The sequence below is a fragment of the Oryza sativa genome, chromosome 3 (assembly GCF_034140825.1).
Source record: "Oryza sativa Japonica Group chromosome 3, ASM3414082v1".
Lineage (NCBI taxonomy): Eukaryota > Viridiplantae > Streptophyta > Magnoliopsida > Poales > Poaceae > Oryza > Oryza sativa.
The window spans coordinates 31,327,788-31,350,330 of NC_089037.1; the positions used below are offsets into that span (position 1 = coordinate 31,327,788).

The window sequence follows — 22,543 nt, forward strand, 5'->3', positions numbered from 1 at the left end:
AATTTTTTATTGGCGTATTTGTGTGTATAAATAGAGAGGAGGAGAAGGAGGCGATTGCGTGTGGGCGGCGCCGGGTGCGCGTAGCCGAGAGGCACCTGGGAGAATTTTCAGCTCCCCGTATTTTTTTCTCCGTATATGTATCGTATACAGTATTATTACAGTATATGCACGTTTAAGTTGCAGTAGTATTCACAATTATTTATTTTTTTCACGACAAAAAATAACTGGAGTACTGCATACAAGAAAATGATGGCTACTCTCTCCGTCAAAAAATTATAGCAACGATAGTGTCTAATCTATTGATAAGTTGTTATATTTTGGGACTGAAGAAGCAAGTAGCTTCTTACATCTTACACGATATATCATGTTGTTTCCATTGTCTGAGGGAAGAGAAATCATTGGTTGAAAGTTTCATACGCCCTGTTTGGATCTTGCTATTTAGAAGTATTAAACATAGATGCTACAGTAATCATCCGCTAAGTATGGATTAATATACCTCGTTAGATTCGTCTCGCAAAATAGTCTAGGGGTTATGGAATAGGTTTTATCAGTAATCTACATTTAATACTCCTAAATAGCAAGATATCGGAGGGCTATTTAATAGCTGGGAGGATAAAAAAAAAGGAGATAGTACACACACAACATTGCTGAAACTTATCTTGGTGAAAGATTATCAAATCAACTCGATTATCCCGTGGTTGGTAGATCGAGTCAGTGTCAACTTGATCGTGACACGAACGTCGGATGAGACGATGATGCAGGTCTTTTTTATCAGGAACACGAATTGTCACACGGATACTAGAAGAACCAAACTGCTTTGGGAAGTCGCGACAGCTTCGTTTAATCATTTTTTCTCCTAGTGTATAGTAGTAGTTCTTTGTTTGTTGGTAGTTTTGCACATATCAGCTTGATCTAACCCAGAACAGTAGAAAATGCAGGTGGTTTCCCTTGTAAGGTTATGACATCTTCGTGCTTGCGGCAGCTGCCAGAAAGTTGCTTTCCCAAGCACCTGTTGTTACAGTGATAGCTTCACAGAATTTTTTTGTCAATTTACACTTTATATTCGGGATAAATTATATTAACCGACACCGACGTGATATTATAATTTTCACGCCAATTTAACATGGTTTCGCGTGTAATTTAATATTTTCATGTTAGTATTTCTTTTAATCGGAGGGGAATTCCACCTCCATTTTTATTATCAGAAATAAGGTGTTTTTCGCGCCACAATCACCGTAACGACAAAATTGTTTCCATATTAGATCAAATCACCTTAATATTCTTCAAAATGCTTTTTAACCAGTGGGTTTTATTTTTGTTGTCCATAAATCGTTTGTTTCTACATGGGCAATTAATGTATGGTTGGTTCCCAAGGAAGACAGATAGAAGCCAATGGATTCAACGCCAGCCATCTGATGTCCTCTAGTACTCCTACAACAAGCATAGGAGCAGAGTCAGCAGAGCTTTTGACTGACACAGCCCTTTCTCACCTTCAGTAATCAGCTCAGACTTCAGACTTCAGAGATGGAGTGATGCTGCAATGCAAAGCCTGCAAGAACCAAACCGTAGCTCATAGCAATTGTACCTTCTCCTCTCAGAAAAGAATAATTTTTAGCTAGAACTATGAATTTGGAAATAAAGGTTGTGTTTAGTTCACATCAAAATTGGAAGTTTGGTTAAAATTAAAATTAGAAGTTTGGTTGAAATTGGAACGATGTAATGGAAAAGTTGGAAGTTTATCAGCCTCATCGTTTGGCATATTTTCTGAATGGCATATTTGCAAACGAAAATCAATTTGTGAATAAAACTTTTATATATGTGTTCTTAGCGATTTAAAAGCAAAGGCTGAAAACTAAACTTCGATAAAAAAACCCCCCAAAATCAGCTCTAAATATTACGTTGAAAACTCAAATTTTGGCTGATAAGCATATGAATATGCCAAACGATGAGGCCTTATGTGTGTAGGAAAGTTTTGATGTGATGAAAAAGTTAGAAGTTTGGAGAATAACTTTGTAACTAAAACCGCGAAAAGCACATACACACGAGTTCATCGACATTTATTTATTTCATTTTCCCTACTCTGTAAGCAAACAAAGCTGTTGTTTCAATGCTCATATTCCATTTTAGCAGCGGCCAGTTTGCGAAGAGTAGAGCAACTGTGATGAGCTGTCTGTCTGATACTCCTACTCCCAGCCTGTCAGGATTAATGAGATTCCAGTTCCAGTAGCAGCATCAAGTGGCCAGAGCAGAGCCCAGAGAGGCCCCCGTACGAGTAGGAATAAGCTCATTTAGATCCCTCATGTCATTTTGACATCGAGTTTAAATCGCATCCTTCAAGTGCAATATTGGTGTATAACGCATCCATCATTTTACAAAACCGATGTAAATCAGGTCTCAAGATAGTATTGAGTCCAATTTTAACCGATGTGATGCTGATGATAGTATTGGGTCCGCTTTCAAGTTTTAACCGACGTGACGCTAACGTGACATGAATTAGGTCTTCGTCCCATGTGATATCTAGCTGACACTTGCAAGTCAGAGAAAATTTACAGTGGGGCGCACATGTCAGGGGCATGTCTTTAGTCTTCTTCCTCCGACTTCGTCTCACTCCTCTGAGATCTCCACTCTTCTTCAGGGCGGCGCCAACGCGGAGAAGAGCGGCGCAGGCGGCGGCGCCTCTCCTTGCTGCGGCTGTGGCGTCGGGGAGAGAGGAGACGAGGAGATGGCGGCGGCCAGCGCGCGGCCACCTCGCGCTCTGCGTCGTCGTTGCCGGCGCCGATACCCTCGGCGCTCGTACAGCGCGGCACACGCGGTGGAGCTGTGATGCGGCCGTCTCCGTCGACGTCGTAGACATCGAACGAGGCGTGCAACACTCTCGTCGACGAAAAGCCGCGGACGGGCGCGGCGAAGACCGACCACGCCGCACTCGTGGCGAAAGCACCCGGCGAGAAGGAAGGGGAAGCGGGAAAAGAGAGGAGAGGAGAGGAGAGCTCATTGCAATTTTTTGACTGGCACCCACTAACATACGTCAGTTAATACCGGTACCGGATCCCACACTACCGTGGGATATTATTTACACCGGTTTTATAAAATGATGTGCTATACCCGATATCGCTGTTGAAGTACGTGCTTTAAACTTGATGTTAACATGAGGGACCAAAAGTGAACTTATTCCTGTACGAGTACGGACTGGTTAGGGCCCAACAACTATGGGCCTTGGCCCGTGGGCTTCCGCACGCATTCGTATACACGAGTTGAACACTGGCCCGGTTGTGTCCGGGATGCGCAAGAATAGGAATAAGTTCACCGGAGGTCCCTCAACTTAACAGCGAGATTTTTTGAGGTCCCTTAACCACAAAACTAGAAATCTTCACCCTAAACTATACAAAGTCGTTCACTCAAGGTCCCTAAGCAGTATATATGGGTGGTTTCGCTGACGTGGCATCCTAGTCAGCAAATAAAAATTTAAAAAGTACGTGGGGCCTACATGTCAGCTGCACATATTTTTTTTTCTTCTCTTTTTCTTTTCCTTCTCTTCTCTTTTCTCTCCTCTCTCCTTTTCTTTAGCGAGGGAGGCGGCGGCAGGTGGAGCAGCGGAGGGCGAGCGTGGCAGCAGAGTGGAGGCGGGCGCGAACGCGGCCGCAGGCAGAGAAGCGGGCGGCGGGGTGCGTCACGTCGCTGGACGTGTCCATGAGCCGTCCATGAGCCGCCTCGCCGGCGAGCTCTCACCAGCCATCGCCAACCTCACGCAGCTCGAGCTACTCATCAACCTCACCTCCAACGCCTTCTCCGGGAGCATCCCCGATGGCCTCGGCTGGCTCCGGCGGATGTGGTATCTCAGCCTATGCGACAACGCGTTCGCCGGCGAGATACCTGACGCGCTCCGCAATTGCACCGCCCTCGACGTCGCGTACCTCAACAACAACAACCTCGATCGTCGGCGGCGTTCCACGGTGGCTCGACGCGTTGCCGAATCTCACGGTGCTCCGGCTCAGCCACAACTCGCTCTCCGGCCACATCCCGCCATCGCTGGCGAACCTCACGAAGATCGTGCAGCTCGAGTTCGACCAGAACCTTATGGAAAGTTCCATCCCCGACGGCTTGTCAAGCCTCCCAGCGCTCCGCATGTTAGCCTTGTCGCATAACAGCCTCACTGGAGAGATCCCGCCGAGTTTCTTCAACATGACGTCGTTGCGAGGCCTCACACTCGTGAACAACGTGTTCCGTGGCGAGCTCCCAGCCGATCGACGTGGGCGCGCGCGGACCAGCACATTCCTCCCAAGTTCTAAACGCAGTTCAAACCATACAAGTGTAAAACTTCATCACCGAATTCGCATTTCTATCTACTCCACGATTCGAACATCAACTAGCAATAGCACTGTAGTCTGTACCACGAGTTCACGACCGACACCTCCAGGCTCTATCCCTAACCCAAGTAACAACCAAAAGAACCCACCAAACCTAGACATCTCGAGCGATTCCCACACGGGTCTGCGAGGGCTAGCGAATCTATCGACACTACATAAATCAGAGTAAGTCCAAAGAAGCACCTTGCGGCGGAGGTGCTCCTTGGGGATGTCGGAGACCATGCTTATCTCGCCTGGCTTGATCTCAACGAGGGCGTCGGATGCTGCCGTGGAGAGCATCCGCGCGGGCGCGGGAGACAATGAGAGGAGCGCCCACCCCAGGGAGGGGAGGCTCCGCAGGAGCGGGGCATCCATCTCATCGGAGCCGTACGCCGACCGATGACGGCGGCGCCTGGGAGTTCTTGAACAACCTGACCAACTGCAACACCTTGGCTGAGATATTCCTCGACGGCAACATGTTCGCCGACGTGATGTTGAGCTCCGTCGTGGTTCCATCCACCATTAGCCGATTGGCGACCTCACGCAGCTACTCAAGCTCGACCTGAGTGGCAACTTGCAGCTCGCTCCGCGCCGCCCGCCGCGCTCCTCTCCTCCTCTCCCGCTTCTTCCCCACACCCCGCCGCGCCCGCACCGCCGCCGGTCGCCGCACCCGCATCTGCCCGCCTCTCCGAAGAAGAGAAGAGAAAAGAGAATATGCAGCTAACATGTGGGCCCAAGTACTTTTTTTAAAAAAAAATTGCTGACTAGGATGTCACGTCAGTAAAATCGGGCAAAAATACTGCCGAGAGACCTCCGGTGAACGGTTTTGTATAGTTTAGGGGTGAAGATTTCTGATTTTATGGTTAAGAGGTCTTAAAAAATCTCGCCGTTAAATTAAGGGACCTCCGGTGAACTTATTCCGCAAGAATAATCACGTGCCGTGGATCTGATCCAATCCCCAGCCGTCCGATCGACGATGTTAGCACCACGATCTCTGCACAATTGCACCAACCCCAAAGCTTGGCTAAGCTCGTAAGCGGTTTTACGTGTACACATATCCCTGTTGCAATCGCAACAATGTGGACGCGAGATATTAAGACTCTATTTTTTTTCTTCAACTTCAAACTTTAATCTATTAGAATATTTTATAATAGTTAATAGTTAATTAATTATGTGTTAATGAGTTTTTTTAAAATTTTACGTGCATTGAAAATCTTCCTCCAAACCAAGATAACGATTAATGCAACCTAACTATAACTTCCGGAAGTGTGCAATTTCCAGCAATGATGGAATACGGTTTGTTTGACGAAAAGAGAACCACCGATTAGTTGAAACACCGACGATTAATATGTGTCTATATTTACAACAAAACTATAGATTTAACACTAAATTTATCACAAATATACAAGTTTAAGGTGAAGTATCGTAAAATTACAGATTTAACAATAAAGTTATCGTAAAACTACAGAGTTAGTATAAAATTGAAGTTATGTTATAAAAAACTTATAATATATAAACTTATATATTATATAAAAATATTTTTTTTACGAAACGTACCGTTCAGCGGTATGAAATGTGTGTTCACACGTTGTTAGTAAGAGATGAAAGGTTAAACCGGACAGCGGCGGTGTGGAAGGCTGGCGTGGCACGTAGTTGCGTTTTGCCGTTTTGGAGGTAGAGAGATTCTTGCAGGAAATAGGCCAAGCAGCTGCAGATCGCGTGTGGATCGCAACCCATGCAACTTCGTGAAAGCCCAGCGCGTCTAACAGGGACAGCGCGATCTCTCCTCATGATCTTCCACTACTAGTTCAGTTCAACCAGGCTAGCTACTAGCTATCGAGCTTTGTTAATTACTGCTTGCTATGAGTAGTATATAGCTAGCAGCTAGGCGAATGATCTGCTGCAGGCAGAGCAGCAGAGTAAGAGTTCATGGCTCGCAAGATGATCAGGGTGCTCCTCGTCGAGGACGAGGAGATCAATAGGGTAATTCATCGCTTAGTTAATTAGCTAGTAATATGTGATTAAGAGATCGTCGTTAATGGCTGGCTCGATCGAGCTGGTGGTGAGTGCAGGTCGTGGCGAGAGCGGCGCTGAAGGCGGCAGGCGGCGGCGACGTCGTGGACGAGGCGGAGAACGGGGAGGTGGCGGTGCAGCGGGTGCGGGACGCGGCGGCGCCGTACGACCTCGTGCTCATGGACAAGCAGATGCCGGTCATGGACGGCCACGAGGTGAGATCATCGATCGATCTATCTCTGACGAGACGCATGGATGGATGGATGGATGGATGAAATAATGGCCGATTTGGCGGCTGGTGTGGCCGGCTGACGCGCGGCGCGGGCGGCGCGCTAGCGTGTGTTGTTGTTGTGCAGGCGACGAGGCGGATCCGGGGCATGGGGGTGACCACGCCGATCGTCGCCGTGTCGAGCGACGGCCTCCCCGCCGACGTCGACGCGTTCATCACCGCCGGCGCCGACGACTTCACGTCCAAGGTGAGAGCCTGCGCGCAGCGCAGGGACAGCCATGCATGCAATGGCATGGGAATGCCGTCTCATATGTACATCTCTCACACACACACGCTACTAGAAAACAAGATCTTTCTTTTTTACTGTGAGGGCTATGGATCTTTTAGAAACAAACCCTATTTTCAGCCGCGATAACCCGCCTGCATATTTGTGATTAGGGGTTCTATAACTGTCCGTCTGCGAAGATCCATTATGACAGTCGGCTCACTTAAAGAGGCTGTCTATGAAACATAATCTTCATAGGCGGCCCACTACCCGTAGACCCACATAATCCATTTTAGCCTTCTATAAAAATTGTTTTCATAGTAGTTACATTTTCCTAACAATCTTCCATGCAGGGAGGAATACATGACATAAATGTGTAAATAACTTTTTAAGGGAGTATATATACTTTGTAAGTGTAATATATGAAATATGGTAATTTAATTTGTTCTATTGTGCGTGCAGCCTCTGTCCAAGGAGAAGCTGGGAGTCATCCTTGCCAAATTTAGACTTGCTTAACGACGTATATATATGTGTACTGCTTAATTAGTATATATGCCTTGCTAGATCAAGATCTCCAATAAACGGGATTTATGGAGTATATATGATGCTGCGTTTAGGAACAAAATTTTAGGCGTGTAATCTCCGAAAAAAAAAAGGTGTGTAATGTGTATATATGTCTGAACTACCTTACAAAGTACTATGATCATGATGAGTTTCTCAGCTCTTAATTGTATCTGGCTTTGTACTTATAGGGCAACGATCATATGAACGGATCGGAGAGGTTTTTTGCAATGTGGCTTGGCAGAATTGATAGGATTTATTACTTAAACGAAGATTTGCTATGCATAATGCTCGTTCTCACGGCCTTGTGGAATTGCAAATACCTCTTCTTTTTATTTCTTCCTTGCGTATGCATGTGAGAGAGTTTCACACCATCTTGACTGTTTGTGCTTGACCTGTGAAGTCCATGATAGATACTGGCATTAGTTGATTTTTCTAACTGTGAAGAAGTTACTGCACATAATTAATCTCCGATCCCCTGAACGTTCGACAAGAACATACTACTTGTGTGTACTATCGACAAGATCATACTACTCATAACCGAACTGTTGGAGACCGCGGTGTGATCTCAATTAATCATTCATAACCGTTTCTTTGTTTCCGATTACACGATAAACACACAACACTTTACACTTAACACCGTAACAATATAACATATACTTACTCTGTTTCACAATGTAAGTCATTCTATCATTTTTCACATTTATATTGATATTAATGAATCTAGATAAATATAAATTCCTGTTAAAGTCTATTTAAATAGAGAATGTGTAATATATTTGTTTGTATCAAGATTTAAACTCTAACGCAGGTAATCTCCCGCGAATGTAATTTAGCTTATGTTTATGTATGCCTTAATACTTCTAGAAGGGAAAGCGATTGGTTGATTTTTCCCATTAAGAATTGTTCGTCCTGTTATTTCGCTTCTAACTCATGGTAAAAGTCTTCCACAAACCTTTCAGAAAAATGGCAACGCTTTCTTCTGCAAGGAAGAATGCATTTGTAGCAACACTTTCTTCTGAAGTTACCAGGGCATTAATAATTAGCATGTGGTGATGCGAGACAGACGAGAAAATTGTCCAGGGTACCAGCTTGCCTCTTTTTCACCTAAAAGTGGCAAACCACGGGTAAAGAAGACAAGCATCATATATCTCTTTGGAATTTACTCTTTTTTTTTCCTATTTATTGTTCTTTTTCATCATCCCAATTTTATACTGATGAATTTTGGTACAAGAGATTAATCATACGCAAGGTTGCTCTAGCTCAAATTTACAGTTTGGGCAAGGTTCACGACCCGACGAGGCCCTTGTGCCGTGCGTACGCAACAATGGAGACGAACATGAAGGCACAGAAAAGTCCTGACACGAGAACCACCTGTGACGCAGGAACAAAGTTTACAGCTTGGTTAGACAGGCCACAATTTATTGACGGTAAACGACCCTTTTGTAATGGTTGACTTACCCATTTGAATACGTATCCATGGTTGTCATTCCAGGTGTATGGAATGTTCATACCAAAAATTCCGGCAACCAATGAGTAAAGCGACAGGCATACGGTCCCAGAACTCAAGAATAGCTCTAGCTGCAGGAAGAAGCAAATCCAAGTTATATTACTGTTGCAGAAAGTCGGGAGGCACAATGACAGAGTATTTATATAACTACTAGAATTTATACTTGCAAGCATTACTAACTAGAATAGCACAATCAGCTGAATCAATGGTAACCAAGTTTTATGAAACATTTAGCTTATTTCAGTGTGGGTTTAACAGCATGCTAGTTTGAAATCAATTCTATTTTTGTGGAATTTGCACTTAAGAAGAGAGAATCATGAGGTCTTGTAGTTCAGAAATTACCTGAATTAACTGATTACGGTGGTTGTCAAGCTGCACGAGAGGTAATGAGGTGAGTGCCAAGATTAAAAGATCAGCATGCCGTGCACAGCTATATCATAGGGAAATGTTACCTGGATATTAATGTAATCTTCTGTGTCATCAATGTACTCTCTCAGCTGAAACAGTATAGCAGACAAATACAGTCAGCAAAGGGTGAAAGCCTAGAGTACTATTAATTTTCAACGATGTTGTGTTGTAAACAAAAGCCTTAGGCCATGTTTTGCTAGCCCATTTTGATATTGTAAATTCGACTTAGCTGCCTCAACTTACCGTTGTCAATTTGTTTAATGTGCCATCAATTTGCATGAAGTATGCCTGCAAATTTAAGAAACTTTTAGTATCTCAGCCAGAGAATGACAAGACATTGTGATGCAGAAAAACAAAAAAGACCTCCAACAACATCTCTAGCTCTTCAACATCATTTTCATTTCCATGTATAGTTGGGGCACTGGCTCTGCTTGCTCTTGATATTTTTGAACCAATAGTCGGGGATGCTGGGAACCAATTTGGTCCACCAGAGCCACTGACAGGGGAAGCTGCCCCAGCCAACTTTCTGGACAAGTAAAGATCAGCCATGTCATCGTCATCGTCCAATAATTGTTCAAGTTCATCTCTCACCTGGCAAAGAGAACAAACATTTTGTGATCTAATAGGAAAGCATGAACAAGAAAAGCTAGTAAATAACGGGTGATACACACCAAGTATGCAAGAGAATAGAAAGCAGAACTGTATGTTGTCAAATATAGAATAGTATATAATATTACCAATGCTCTTCTAGATGATTGAGGTTCTTTAATTCTGTTTATAAAATAACTAACCCTGGATACAAGAATGTACGTGCTATGACATAGCAAAGAAATGATAAAAGCATGGCAATGCCTGTCAGAAGTGCACAGATTCTTCAGCTAATATGGCTAATTATCAGAACAATCTCACAACAAAAGTAGAAATCAGATGAGAATATGGCATAAAAATACAGTGAACATCATGACTATTATCTGAAAAATATAAAGTTAATTAACTGCACTCAGTAGTGTCAAATAGCAAACCAAGAAATCAGACCTTCTGAACCCTCGCATTCAATCGTGTCATACCACTTTTTAACTTCCGCACCCTATCCAAGTTGCGGCTGCTAATCTGTGTGTTTGTAGTAGATCAAGTTAGTATGCATAATGCAGTTGATGTGCTGAGAATGTAACAAGTAGTTAAGAGACCTATAATGGCTATATGATAAGCATAGAAGTTTCAAGGAATAGCTGTGAAGATTTGCCATACAATTCTCAAATGTAACTTCTGTTCATCGTACAATTACTTAATGCAACTTTAGCTACAATTTTGTTTGGCGACAAACGGAAATCAATAATACAGCACTCCACTTCTTGGGCAAACTACACTATTATGCTGCTAAAATTGTGAATAGCATAAGTTCAGACAAGTATATGCTCACTACATCAGTAAATTGCAAGATATCATAATTTCTTAACCTTAAGTTATCACATAGTTGCTGGCATTATATGGATGGTGAAACATATATGGACATTTGAGCTATAGAAAAGAATCAAGGTAACAGCTGTGGCATGAATTTGGTCAGTCTGTGCAAAAATTCCTACTGAAAAATGTTACTAGCACAACCTATGAATCAGAATTTGATTTATAAATTGTAATTGAACAGTTTATAGTACAAGTAAAATATGATGTGGAAGCATTATTTTACCAATCAAGTACCCAATTATATATTTATTTCACATATGAAAAATAAGGGGAATTAGTTCATCTAGCAATTAACATATTATGCTTGTTGCTTCAAATAAAATCACACATATCATGTTTCTAGGAGTAATCAAGTTCATAACAAGGGAATACAGTATGGTAAGCATATATTCAGTCACCTTGGATGTCAGTTCATCCAAAGCTGGGTAAGCAGCACTCTCCAACTCAGTAGTGCGTGCACCAAGAAAACTGCAAATGGCTTCCAAAGTAACCTCCAGTGCGCGGAATTCAAAGGGAGATTCTGGAGTTCATAAAATTGTATTGCGGGATATTAACAAACTATTGATGGAGTTCACAAACAACAAATAGAATATTACAATCAAAACAACCACAACAGTTGTTAGACATTGGTAGGATTTTATCAGCATACCAGCCAGTGTTGATTGATGGAGTGATAGGATAGATAGAAAGTTTCCAAGTCAATTTGATGCAAGGGGATCAACTTATGGTTATAAAATGGCACATCAATTGTAATATGTATTACATACTGTAGACTAAATTAAACCAAACAAATACTATTCTGTAGAGGGTCAGAAAGTCCTCATATAGTGATAGATCAATGTTATTATTCTCAAGTTTCTGTGTTTATATGCCCACCACGATGTGTTAATTTAGTCATGGCTCGTGAATCCAGTTGAATCCATATCAGGGTCCTTCAAATTTCTTTCATTTATCCCAAAATCTCAGTTTAAGACAAAATCCCAATATAGACTGACACATAATATATTGATCTAGTGCAAGAAAGTCCAATAGACATCGCAGAATAATAATTATGTTTCATGACTGTATGCTTTGGACTTTTCTATTGGAGTGACAGGTCGCGTTGTTCAACTGAATGTCCAACTGAAAAGGACACAAATTAAAGAAGAATACAACAGGATGGTGTGGCCGCAACCCAATAAAGAATTTTGCGGCCAATTAATATTTTTGAATTCTTTCATATTTCTTAAAAACATGTTGTGCGTTGTTTTTGTCCAATTCCTTGACATCAAAAGGGTATTGGCATTTCACCATCAAGGAAGAAACATATACTAAAAGTTACCACAACAAACATCATACAGACAGAATCGTGTTGCCAATATGAACATCAGCAGTTCAGAAAGAATCACAAGCCAAACTTACCATCTTCTTCAGCACCTTCCACATCATGTTGAGTGGCACTTGAAGGTGCAAGTCGTCTCCGGAGCTCCTCTACTACAGGAATCACATTATCATCTAATGGATCCCGGAGCAAAACCTGAGCACAGCATAAAAACATTTACTGTGAGTTACCACCAGCATCGCTTGGCATCTATGAAAATGACATTTAAGATCCTCACAGTTTTATATAAATTATAAACTATAGCCCCTAGTTTATTATATAGAAAACAGACTTGAGACAACTGCAATATTGTACTCTATTCAAAGTGGCAACAAATTTAATCTTAAACTGACAGAAGCCTAGAAAATCAGCATTGTATGGAGCTATAGGTTCAGAAAACTATGCATCATTCCCCTTTGAGCATCCTGCAACTCCTAGAAATTGAGACAAAACTCCAAAGTAGTGCTGCATCCGTATATAATCCCCAATCACCTGATGAGAATTTCAACATTATAGATAGCTAACCAATAAGTGAAGAGACGGTTGAATTGTGCACATAGTCCCCCCCCCCCCCCCAACCCAAATGGAACCTTCTTACATGACAAACAATCAGAAGGGGGAAAGGAATTAAACATCACCTCTTCAGCAGTAATGATCGCCTTGATATGCTGCTCGACCCACCGAAGGAAAATTCCAGCAGGAAGAAACACGGAATTCGTTAGAAATCACCACGATAGAGCCGTAATAATCATTAAAATACAGTGTTCAAACATTAAAAAAAAACAGCTGTATCAATTCGCTAGCTCCCTTCACTTGGATCAGAAACCCGTTCAATCAAATCGTCCTCGTGAGGATGAGGTAGGCAATCATGGAATCAGTCGGGTACGTGCACCTAGTACAACCTTGACTCTACGCGCAACAGCAAGACAGAGCATGAATCACAACGTAATCCGCCCCACCGAAAACAAATCCTTAAAAAACATGCGAAATTGGGGGTAATAATTCCCGGGAATTCGCCGTCACGAATCCGGCGCTCCACGATCCCATCGCATATCGAACCGAAAATCCCGGATGAAGTCGGGCGGGGGGATTGGGGGGCGCGAACCTCGAGATTGAGGACGATGGCGCGCTCGCGGCCGAGGATGGTGGATGGGTAGGAGAGCAGCGGGTCGAGGATGCGCAGGTCGCGCGCGTTGATGTCGACGCGGTGCATGATGGCGTACTTGTCGGCGTCCAGCACCCGCTCCTCCCCCGCCGCGTCGAACAGGATCCAGCTCCTCGACGCCCCGCGCTTCTTCCCTCCCGCCCCCGCCGCCGCCGCCGCAGCCGCCGCCTCCCCGGCGACGACGACCGCCGCAGCCATCTCCGCTCCGGCCCCCACGTCGTTCTCCCTCTCACATCTCCCCGGCGACTCCCGCCGCCGCCGCCGCCACTACGCCCCCCGCGCGCGGTGGTGCTGATGGATGGATGGCGCTCTCGGAGTTCCTTCCTTCCGCTTCGGGGTGCGGCCGCGACGAGAGGGAGGAAAAAGGAAACGAAACCTTTGCGGTAAAAAGGAGTCGTTGATAAACGGCGGCGTGGTGCGGTGCGTGCGTGCGAAACAGCGAGGAGGAGAGAAAAGAGAAGAGATGCTGCCAATGCAGAATTGCAGATGCAGCGGATGGATGGATGCATGAGATTACCGGTCGCGGTCGGTGCGTTTGGGTTGTTAACTACTCCGTCCGTTTCACATTAAAGTTATTTTGATATTTTCTCCAGTCAAATATTTTTAAATTTGTAAAAAAATACTCCCCCTCCCAAAATATAAGCATCTTTTGAATCTGACACAGTCTCCGAGATGTTATTTGACCAACAATATCAAATGATTTAAATAAAAAGAGTTACATATTATGATAGTTTGTTTAATGATAAATCTTATAACATTAATTTTACATTATTGATCTTTTTTTTCTATTAATAGCTAAAGTTAAAAATATTTGATTTGTCAATATTCTAAAAATACTTATATTTTGGAACGGATGGAGTAATAATATTTCTAATACAGAATGGACATATTATTAAAATATATTCAATGTTAAGTTTGATATAACTAATTTGGTGTTGTAGATGTTACTAGATTTTTCTATAAATTTTATCAAACTTGAGAAGGTTTTACTAGTAAAAAGTTAAAATGGGATATAATATGAAACGGAGGAGTAACTCTGATTTAGGTTAGGTTATGAAAGTGATTAGTATAGTAATGATGGGTCAATGTGTCTTTTGTGTGTGTTAGTTCTCGCGTGGATTCGCCGATCGAGCCGGAAGAGAGAGAGCACGGGGGACGACGGGATGCGGGATGCTTTGGGGGTGGATGGCGACGCGACGCGGTGGGGGCGAGATCGAATACGATGCCGCTGCCAATCTGCCATGCGTACCTACGTGACGCGCGGGCGAGGCCGAGCGGCGAGCGGAGTCGCCCGCCCGTGTGTTCGGTTGGTCCACGCTTTGCTTCCCTCGCCGTACGCACGCTGCGGCCTGCGGCCTGCGGCTGCGCGCGCCGGGCCAAGCGGAGAGCGGTGCGAGGCGGCGCGCGCGCGCGTACGTACGCACCGCTGCGCGCGGTCACGCCGTGCGGCGCCAGCTTTTCCTGCATCCGGCGTTGGCGACGTACTACGTACGTACTGGATCGCGTATCCATGTCACGGGTACAAATGATGAGATGATAGCCGCGGCGTGCAATCACAAGAATTGATTTTAACTACAGCCTCTGTCCCGAAATACATTCATTTATAAGCTCCTTTTTCCCCCACATTTGACCATCAGTCTTATTTAATTTTTTTATTAATATTTTTATTATTATTAGATGATAAAACATGGATTATATTGTATGCGTGACTTTTAAAAAAAGAATCATATTTTTAAAAAATAAGATGACGGTCAAACGTCGGACATAGAAACCATAAATTTATTTACGAACGTTTATAATCGGCTCCTCAATAGTGATAATTGCCGGTTGGCGTCTGTGGTTTTTTCCATAAAATTTATGTGTTACATCTGTTTTCACAACAAGGAGGGTGTACCGTATATGTACAGCATCTCAGACGCCGTCGATTCTGCAAAAATTTGCCATGACGAAAGCACGTAGTAGTACCAGAGGATGAGAGGAGTCATTCTGGCACGACATTGGGTTTACCGTAAACAAATTGATACAGGGAAAATTCGTAGTAGTACTTGTTAACACATGGCATCGGAAAGCTGAGACAAGATCCAAGCCAAGCGGTCCGTGCACCGTGGGATCTTACTAGATTCCAGTGACAAAAGCAAAGTGAGATACAGCTTGTGCACGTCGACTCATCACTCTCACCGGAGCTTGAGAACAACGTCTCTGCACAAAGATGGCAGGAGCATAGATTCCACAGACAGATAAGTTGAGAGAGAGGATTCCACGAGAACAAAAGCCTCATGAAAATCTCCGGTAAAAAAAAAATTCTTTAGTCCTAAAATATAATAAACATTTTCTAAGGACTATAAATCTGAATAGGCATGCAATACTAGAAAATATCTCATTCGATTCTAGTTTCTTATATTTTAGGACAGTGGGCATACCTATCCAGATTTATAGTATTATGAAATGTTTTATCTAATTCTAAAATTTTATATTTTGGGACGGAGGGAGCAGTGCATGACACGCATGCTGACATGCTGTATGCTACACGTGTGTCGACGTCGTGTTCCCAGCCGAAGAAGAAAAGAACGGTCGCCTCCTGGAGTGGCTGGATTGGCGCTAAACGTGAAGTGCTAAGCCAAATACTGTCACCTAAGGAGGCTAGAAGATGTTGAATTCAGGACCGTACTTTATCATATCATACTTTTTTTTCATAACATCCGTGCGTTGTAATGAGTGAAGGCTATCTTAATCTTATTATTGTTCATTATAAGAATTCGTTTGGAAATATATTTTTCTAAGAATTCATTGTAAGAATTTGCTTGGATATATATTTTTCTAGAAAATCATATCAAGTTAACATGCGAGTTTATTTTAAAGAGATTTCTTATACAACTCTTTATTTATTTTCAAAAACGAACAAACTTAAAACCCAACTCAAATACGGATAAATATTTCCAAAAACGAATGAATTTAAAAACCGACTTATACAAGTACCGACAAAAACAACTTCAATTTTTATAATAGTAGAGATTTGATGACTGGAATTTTTTTCTTATAATTTGTAAAAGTTGAATTTTGGTTTGCATGCATATATATATATATATATAGGATGGCCAAATGGGGCAGCATGGTGTATGGGCTCCATGAGTGTAAACCGTTAGATGAGATCTTGATCAAGGAGATTGATGTGTTTCTAAGATTAACGGGTTTACACCCGTATTTAATTTCTTATTTGGAAGGTGCAATGCCCTGTTCAAAAAACTGGCGCATGCATTGTACTAATTAAGCCGTATTTAATGCCCTTTGATTTACTTACATAATTATGGCAAATAAAGGAAACATTTGAACAGATAAATCATAATCCTTAATTTTGGGTATGCATAACGTATATAAAGTATATGTACTCCTGTTTTGTTTTTGTTTCTTAAAATCACGGGAGTGAATTATATTAGAATATATACCTAGATTCTATTCCCACAGCCGGCCAAGGAAAAAATAATTAGAGTATTTATTAATGTTTTGTTTTTCCGGTATAAATGTAAATTCTACATTATTCACAAATGATTTGGTTTCTCTGTGCTATGAGTTATATAGGTATATAACCGGTTTGTTTTGTGAAAATAGTAGTTGCCCCTATTTATGTGGATACGTATATGGCATGAAATAGATTCTTGTAGTTATATGTATAGTACCGCGATGTACATATGTAATATAGTTTGCTACGGGTGTGACATTCGTGTAGGTATATACATAGTACCGGTGTATATATGTAATATATACACTCCTTATTAGTTTGCATGACCATGGAATAAATTATAGTTTGCATGACCATCGAATAATCTATCTTCTATTTTTATCTGGCTATGTATCGTTATGTGTATGTATAATATACCTACTGTGTCAGGGTATAAGCTAATAAAATTGCTTTCAATTCGATAGGTTATATCACTGCGTGAATATATATATATATATATATATATATATATATATATATATATATATATGTGTGTGTACACATATACTTTTTCGATACGCTAGATATATAGAAATGAGAACTTTTGCATGGTTTATTTTAACTATAGTTAAATTTATTTAAAGTATGGAGTATAGAACCTATAGATCGGTCTTCTGCTTAATTCTTTTATAAAAAAGGATTTCACCCGTATATTGGTTATATCTCCGAGGGCTAAGTATGTGACAAATATACCTTCTCATAGAAGTCTATAACCATATTCTACTTTTAACTAAAACTGAAAAGAATTAATGAATTGTATGCTCGTTTCTCATAGCATTTTTTTGGAGACCAGGCAAAGCCAACTATGTTTATCTCTACGCCAGTGTATATACCCGATTTTTGGTTATCGATTAATTTAGGTATATACCCGATTTTTTGTTAGCGATTAAGTTTGGTATATACACGTTTAAATCTTCATACTCATTTAATTTGTGTATACACCCGATTTAATCGAAGTCTTTTTTTATATAATCGTATTAATTAGGTATACACCAATTTAATTTTTCATACTTGCTTAAATTGGGTATAAGCTATTTTTTCACAATCGATCAAATTGGTTATATACCCTATTTAATTTTTCATACTCATTAATATAGAACCGGAGGGATTACTTAAAAATTTATTATTATTATACAGGGTATATACACAAAAAGAAAATCAAGTTACAAGGAGAAATTAACCTAACTATGTTGGAATTAATAAACCAAAGAACAATTTGGGGGTAGATGTGAAAATTTAGATAAATTGCTAGGTTGTCGAAGAAAAAAAAAGAAATCGGTCTTCTGGAAATCGGACTTGTTCATTCAAAATTGTCTTGATGAGAAACCCTGTTCAGCAAGTCCAAAATTGTTGAACATCTCTACCATCGGATTAATGATCATTTGTTTTGTCCAGACAATTGACAGGTGAATGAAAGAGCATCTAATCTTCTTTAGAATTTTGCATAACATAATCATCCTACAAAACACAGGTAGAACCAAATGTCAAACTCCCTGCAAAAACCTATGCATTTGAAACTAAGAAGCCTGCTTTATGATGATAGGAACATACTTGCAATGGGGAACGAAACGCGAGGCAATTGATCTCCATGACGACGATGAGGACATGGAGAGATGGCAGGCGCGGCAGATAGGAAGCAGCCGAACTGCGTCTACGTGGTGATCGAGGGGTGAATTCAGTCAGCTAGTTCACATGCAAACCATCAGCGGAAATGAACACCGATATCACTACCTACAATCATCCAATATAATCATGTTTGTTTGGGTTCCAGATGATCGATTTCACATGGATTCAGTTACTAAAATACCTTTAAAAATAGAAAATCATCTGTACATACACACAGAGAATACGAACAATAATCATTGGTACCTAAAAAATCCAAAAAATACAAGCGATAATTTATATGTTCCAGTTGATTTGACGTACCTGAAAAAGGTGGCAACCAGTTACTTCGTGGGGCGAGGAACGAGCTTGAGCCTTGAGGACGGAGTCGCATACAACAATCGTGGCTGCGACGAGGCTTGCGGACGACCAGCGACGTGCTCATGAAGATTAGCGACAAAGATTTGTGGAGGCCTGGCTGCGTCGTCGGATATGGCGAACAACCAGCAGCCCACGACGAAGAAGCTCGGGCACGTCCGTTCATGCAACGGCTTGTCGACGGAGAATCTCGCCGACGTCGTCCGGCGGCGTAGCATCATGGAGTCGAAACAACAACAGTATGTAAAATATGGAATGCCATCTCTACTAGTGTATATGTACACAAAGAATAGAAAGTATAAATCGGTATTGATGGAAATAAATCAATTACATCGAAATTAGTTGATTTGATTCAATATCATGTCAAATTTGGAAATGAATTATCACACAATCACATTAATATTTCAAATGGAAATTAAGTACGTGCATGGAAGCTTATATGGAAACGATGGGAGTTAATCACGTCAGTGATTCATAGTATTTCACTAGTACATGCATGCAATCCTGCGGGTATAGTAAAAATGGAAACATCTAATCGGGTTTAACCCGCTAACAGGTCTAATAATCCGGTTTAAGTAGCATGAATCCTAAAGCACTTAAACGGTGGATGATGTTGGAGCCCATACTATATATATATATATATATATATATATATATATATATATATATATATATATATATATATATATATATATATATATATATATATATATATATATATATATATATATATATATATATATATATATATATATATATATATATATATATATATATATATATATATATATATCACATTATTAATTTGTGTGTGAATCAAATTCGTTTTCAGATATAATGATCGATAGGAAACAGATGTACATGCATGTACGTACGTGAGGCAGAATATAGCGATAGATCAGAAGCAGCTTTGCATGATACACGGGTGTGCTCTTTCCTTACGTGACGTGGGACGTTGGAAACGTGGGCTTGACTGCAACATGTACCGGCTTAATATACTGGGCTGTGGTTTTTGGAAAGAATACAGATAAGGATCGGACTGACGAAGAGATATACACGAGCGATTAGCGGCTTAAAATACCTTGCACGGAAAGAACCAACTACAAACATGCTTAGGAATCTGAACGGATGACAGATTTGCGACGTACGAAGATGACGGCAAAAACATTTTAAATTTTTATAATAGGTAGAGATATGTCTATTTCACGGTAATAGTTATGACTTGTCATATTTTTCCACTGGCGTTTTTTCTATGTCAGATTTTACAACTCTATAAGATATGGATCAATCGGTACAATTGTGTGGTTTTGTTCCCTTTTTTTTCTCCAGTTAATTGTACAATTGTAAGAGTCTATGGCCTGATTTTTCTTGTAAATTACTCTAGATCAGATCTCTTCTTTTTAAAAAATAAAAGTAGAAACTCAATGTCCTTTTCAAAGGTTTCTTCCGAAAAATCGATTGGTATAAATTTGTATATGCGAAATAAACTTATATTTTGGTAAGCTGTTAGTCAAAACCTATCTAATGTTACCTTTTTTCCAGATAAAATAGACCATGCAAAAATCAACAGACAATTAAAACCATATCATTTCATATCCATTTTTTTCACTACAAGCAATCAGGGTGATGAGCTAGATTGACATGTACTTCCTCTGTTCCAAAAATGTTGACGCTTTAAGATTTTTAAGCTAGTTAGCTTCAGGTTAAAATGACTAAATTTGTCATTTCATTGAGTCTACATGCACTCAGCATGTTATAATGAACCCCTGCATGCAAGATACTACTCCCACCGTCTCATTTAAAGTGCAGTTTTGGGCTTTCATCCTCCGGTGCAGTTTTGGGCTTCCATGTCCAACATTTGACTGGCCGTATTATTTGAAATTTTTTATGATTAGTATTTTTGTTATTATTAGATGGCAGATTATGAATAGTACTTTATGTGTTACTCATTTTTCTAGATTTTTTAATAAATTTTTCAAATAAAATGAATGGTCAAACGTTTGACATGAAAACACATGACTACACTTAAGATAGGACGGAGCGAGTATTAATGAACTCTTTCAAAGCTTATTGCCAGATGACTTAGACTAGACAGGTGATCCCACTTTTTAATCAAATTTGTTTCTGCAGGCTTCTTTGGTTGGAGCCAATTTTTCCCCTACCAAAATCTTGGTAGTGCTAAAACATTGGAAAAATTGGACACTACCAAATTGGGTAGTATTCAATTTGAACTATTATGGATAAAAATTGGTAGCAAATCAAACATACACTTGCTACTATTGAAGTTACCAAAATTTTTGTAGGGTAATAAATTGGTATCAAACCAAACAAGCCATATTTTCTTAGGACATTAGTAAAAAGGTACTTCCTCCGTCCACAAAACATGACACTTTAAGGTTTCAAAAGCAAATTAGCTTGAAGAAAAAATATAATCAAGTTGTCCTTACTTATTAATAATCAGTTGTCACTTCACTGAGTGCAAGGCATTCAATAAGAATAATACCTATATATCTCTACACACTAAAGCTATGGCCATAAAAATTACACATGGCAAAGCAATCATTAGCATATTCAAAAATTTAAAACAAATGACCATAAAATTGCTCAAACAATATGTTTTATGGGACACCGGTAGAACCTTTAAACGTCAGGTTTTATATGGGATGGAGGAAGTAGAACAATTTTCTTTTGAGGGATGAGGTATGTATACATGGTTGATGCCTCCACCACTGATTAGCGGTCCAGGTATGACACTTCAGGCTAGTTAACCAACAGTTGACCCCATCTGATAGAGCGTCATCATGTACTCTACGACGTCTCCATCAACACCAACAGTGACATAGAAAAATCGCAAGGCTTTTCTTAATTAATTACCGGGAGAATGTACCCTGCAAAAAGGAGAGTTGACCCTAGATGGCACTTGGCGTAACTAAATGTGTTTTTGCAAGTGGATGCCAATGTCATTAGTTAACTACTAAACACGATATTGCTCGTGGAAAAACCCCGCGTGAAACTCAAACCTAACAGGCGCAATTAACAAACGCAATGAGAACTATACAGTAGTACTGTAGTAGTATGAAAATTGCTATAGCAGACTAGCATGTGCCAGTTTCTTATACGGCCTTTTCAGACAAGTGGAGTTGACAATTACCTAATGTAGAATTTTGGATCTTAGGGTGTGTTTAGTTCACGCCAAAAATAAAAGTTTGGTTAAAATTAGAATGATGTGACGGAAAAGTTAGAAGTTTGTGTGTGTTGAAAAGTTTTGATGTGATAAAAAAGTTAGAAGTTTAAAGAAAAGTTTGGAACTAAACTCAGCCTTACTCAATCCTAGTCTCGTTTTTTTTTTTCGGAGGAAGTATTAAGCAGGAGTGGATCAAGAAAAAGTTAGCAGGTGAGGCTGAACAAATTAGGCCTGCCATTGTGCCGCACCGCCTTGGATCTTCTCCCGTCCTCCCTCCTCTGACTGTTTGGCCTCTTTGATGTGCGCCCGTGCTGCTGGCGCGCCGCCTCGTCGCCATCAGCCGCCGCCCGCCGCGCGTGCGAGTGCGGAGGGGTGAGGGCGAGATCGGGGAGTCGCGAGAGGTTTTTTTATTTTTAATTTTTTTATTAAAAGTTTTACAAAAATAATTTTTCATTTTGAAAATTGACAGAAGTGGTCGCCTACCGCCCTCTGGGAGGGCGATTTTTAAAAGTCGCCATCCCAGAGGGCGGCGAAAGTGACGTGGCAGACGGCCGTTCGCTCT

The 22,543-nt window shown here is 41.0% G+C and overlaps 2 protein-coding genes across 3 annotated transcripts; one reads left to right on the plus strand and one right to left on the minus strand.

Moving 5' to 3' along the window:
- Positions 1-6,138: 6,138 nt before the first annotated feature.
- Positions 6,139-7,702, plus strand: LOC4334066 (two-component response regulator ORR41-like). 2 transcript variants are annotated; one of them, XR_003241416.2, is made up of 5 exons: positions 6,139-6,329; positions 6,419-6,574; positions 6,716-6,835; positions 7,316-7,509; positions 7,606-7,702. XR_003241416.2 is itself a non-coding variant. In NM_001418713.1 (4 exons), the coding sequence occupies exons 1-4, from the start codon at positions 6,276-6,278 to the stop codon at positions 7,367-7,369; spliced, it is 384 nt and encodes a 127-aa protein (NP_001405642.1). In that variant the 5' UTR covers positions 6,145-6,275; the 3' UTR covers positions 7,370-7,689. The 2 variants fall into 2 exon arrangements, 1 of the variants encoding a protein (NP_001405642.1); NM_001418713.1 differs by having other exon boundaries at positions 6,145-6,329; positions 7,316-7,689.
- Positions 7,703-8,562: 860 nt separating this feature from the next.
- Positions 8,563-13,715, minus strand: LOC4334067 (magnesium transporter MRS2-I-like). The gene is made up of 11 exons (NM_001418712.1): positions 13,262-13,715; positions 12,795-12,824; positions 12,198-12,312; positions 11,195-11,316; positions 10,368-10,442; positions 9,696-9,923; positions 9,576-9,620; positions 9,377-9,421; positions 9,267-9,296; positions 8,876-8,995; positions 8,563-8,788 (listed from the first exon to the last, which is right to left on the minus strand). Exons 1-11 carry the CDS (start codon positions 13,517-13,519, stop codon positions 8,702-8,704), a joined length of 1,155 nt encoding a protein of 384 aa, NP_001405641.1. The 5' UTR covers positions 13,520-13,715; the 3' UTR covers positions 8,563-8,701.
- Between the last annotated feature and the right edge of the window lie 8,828 nt (positions 13,716-22,543).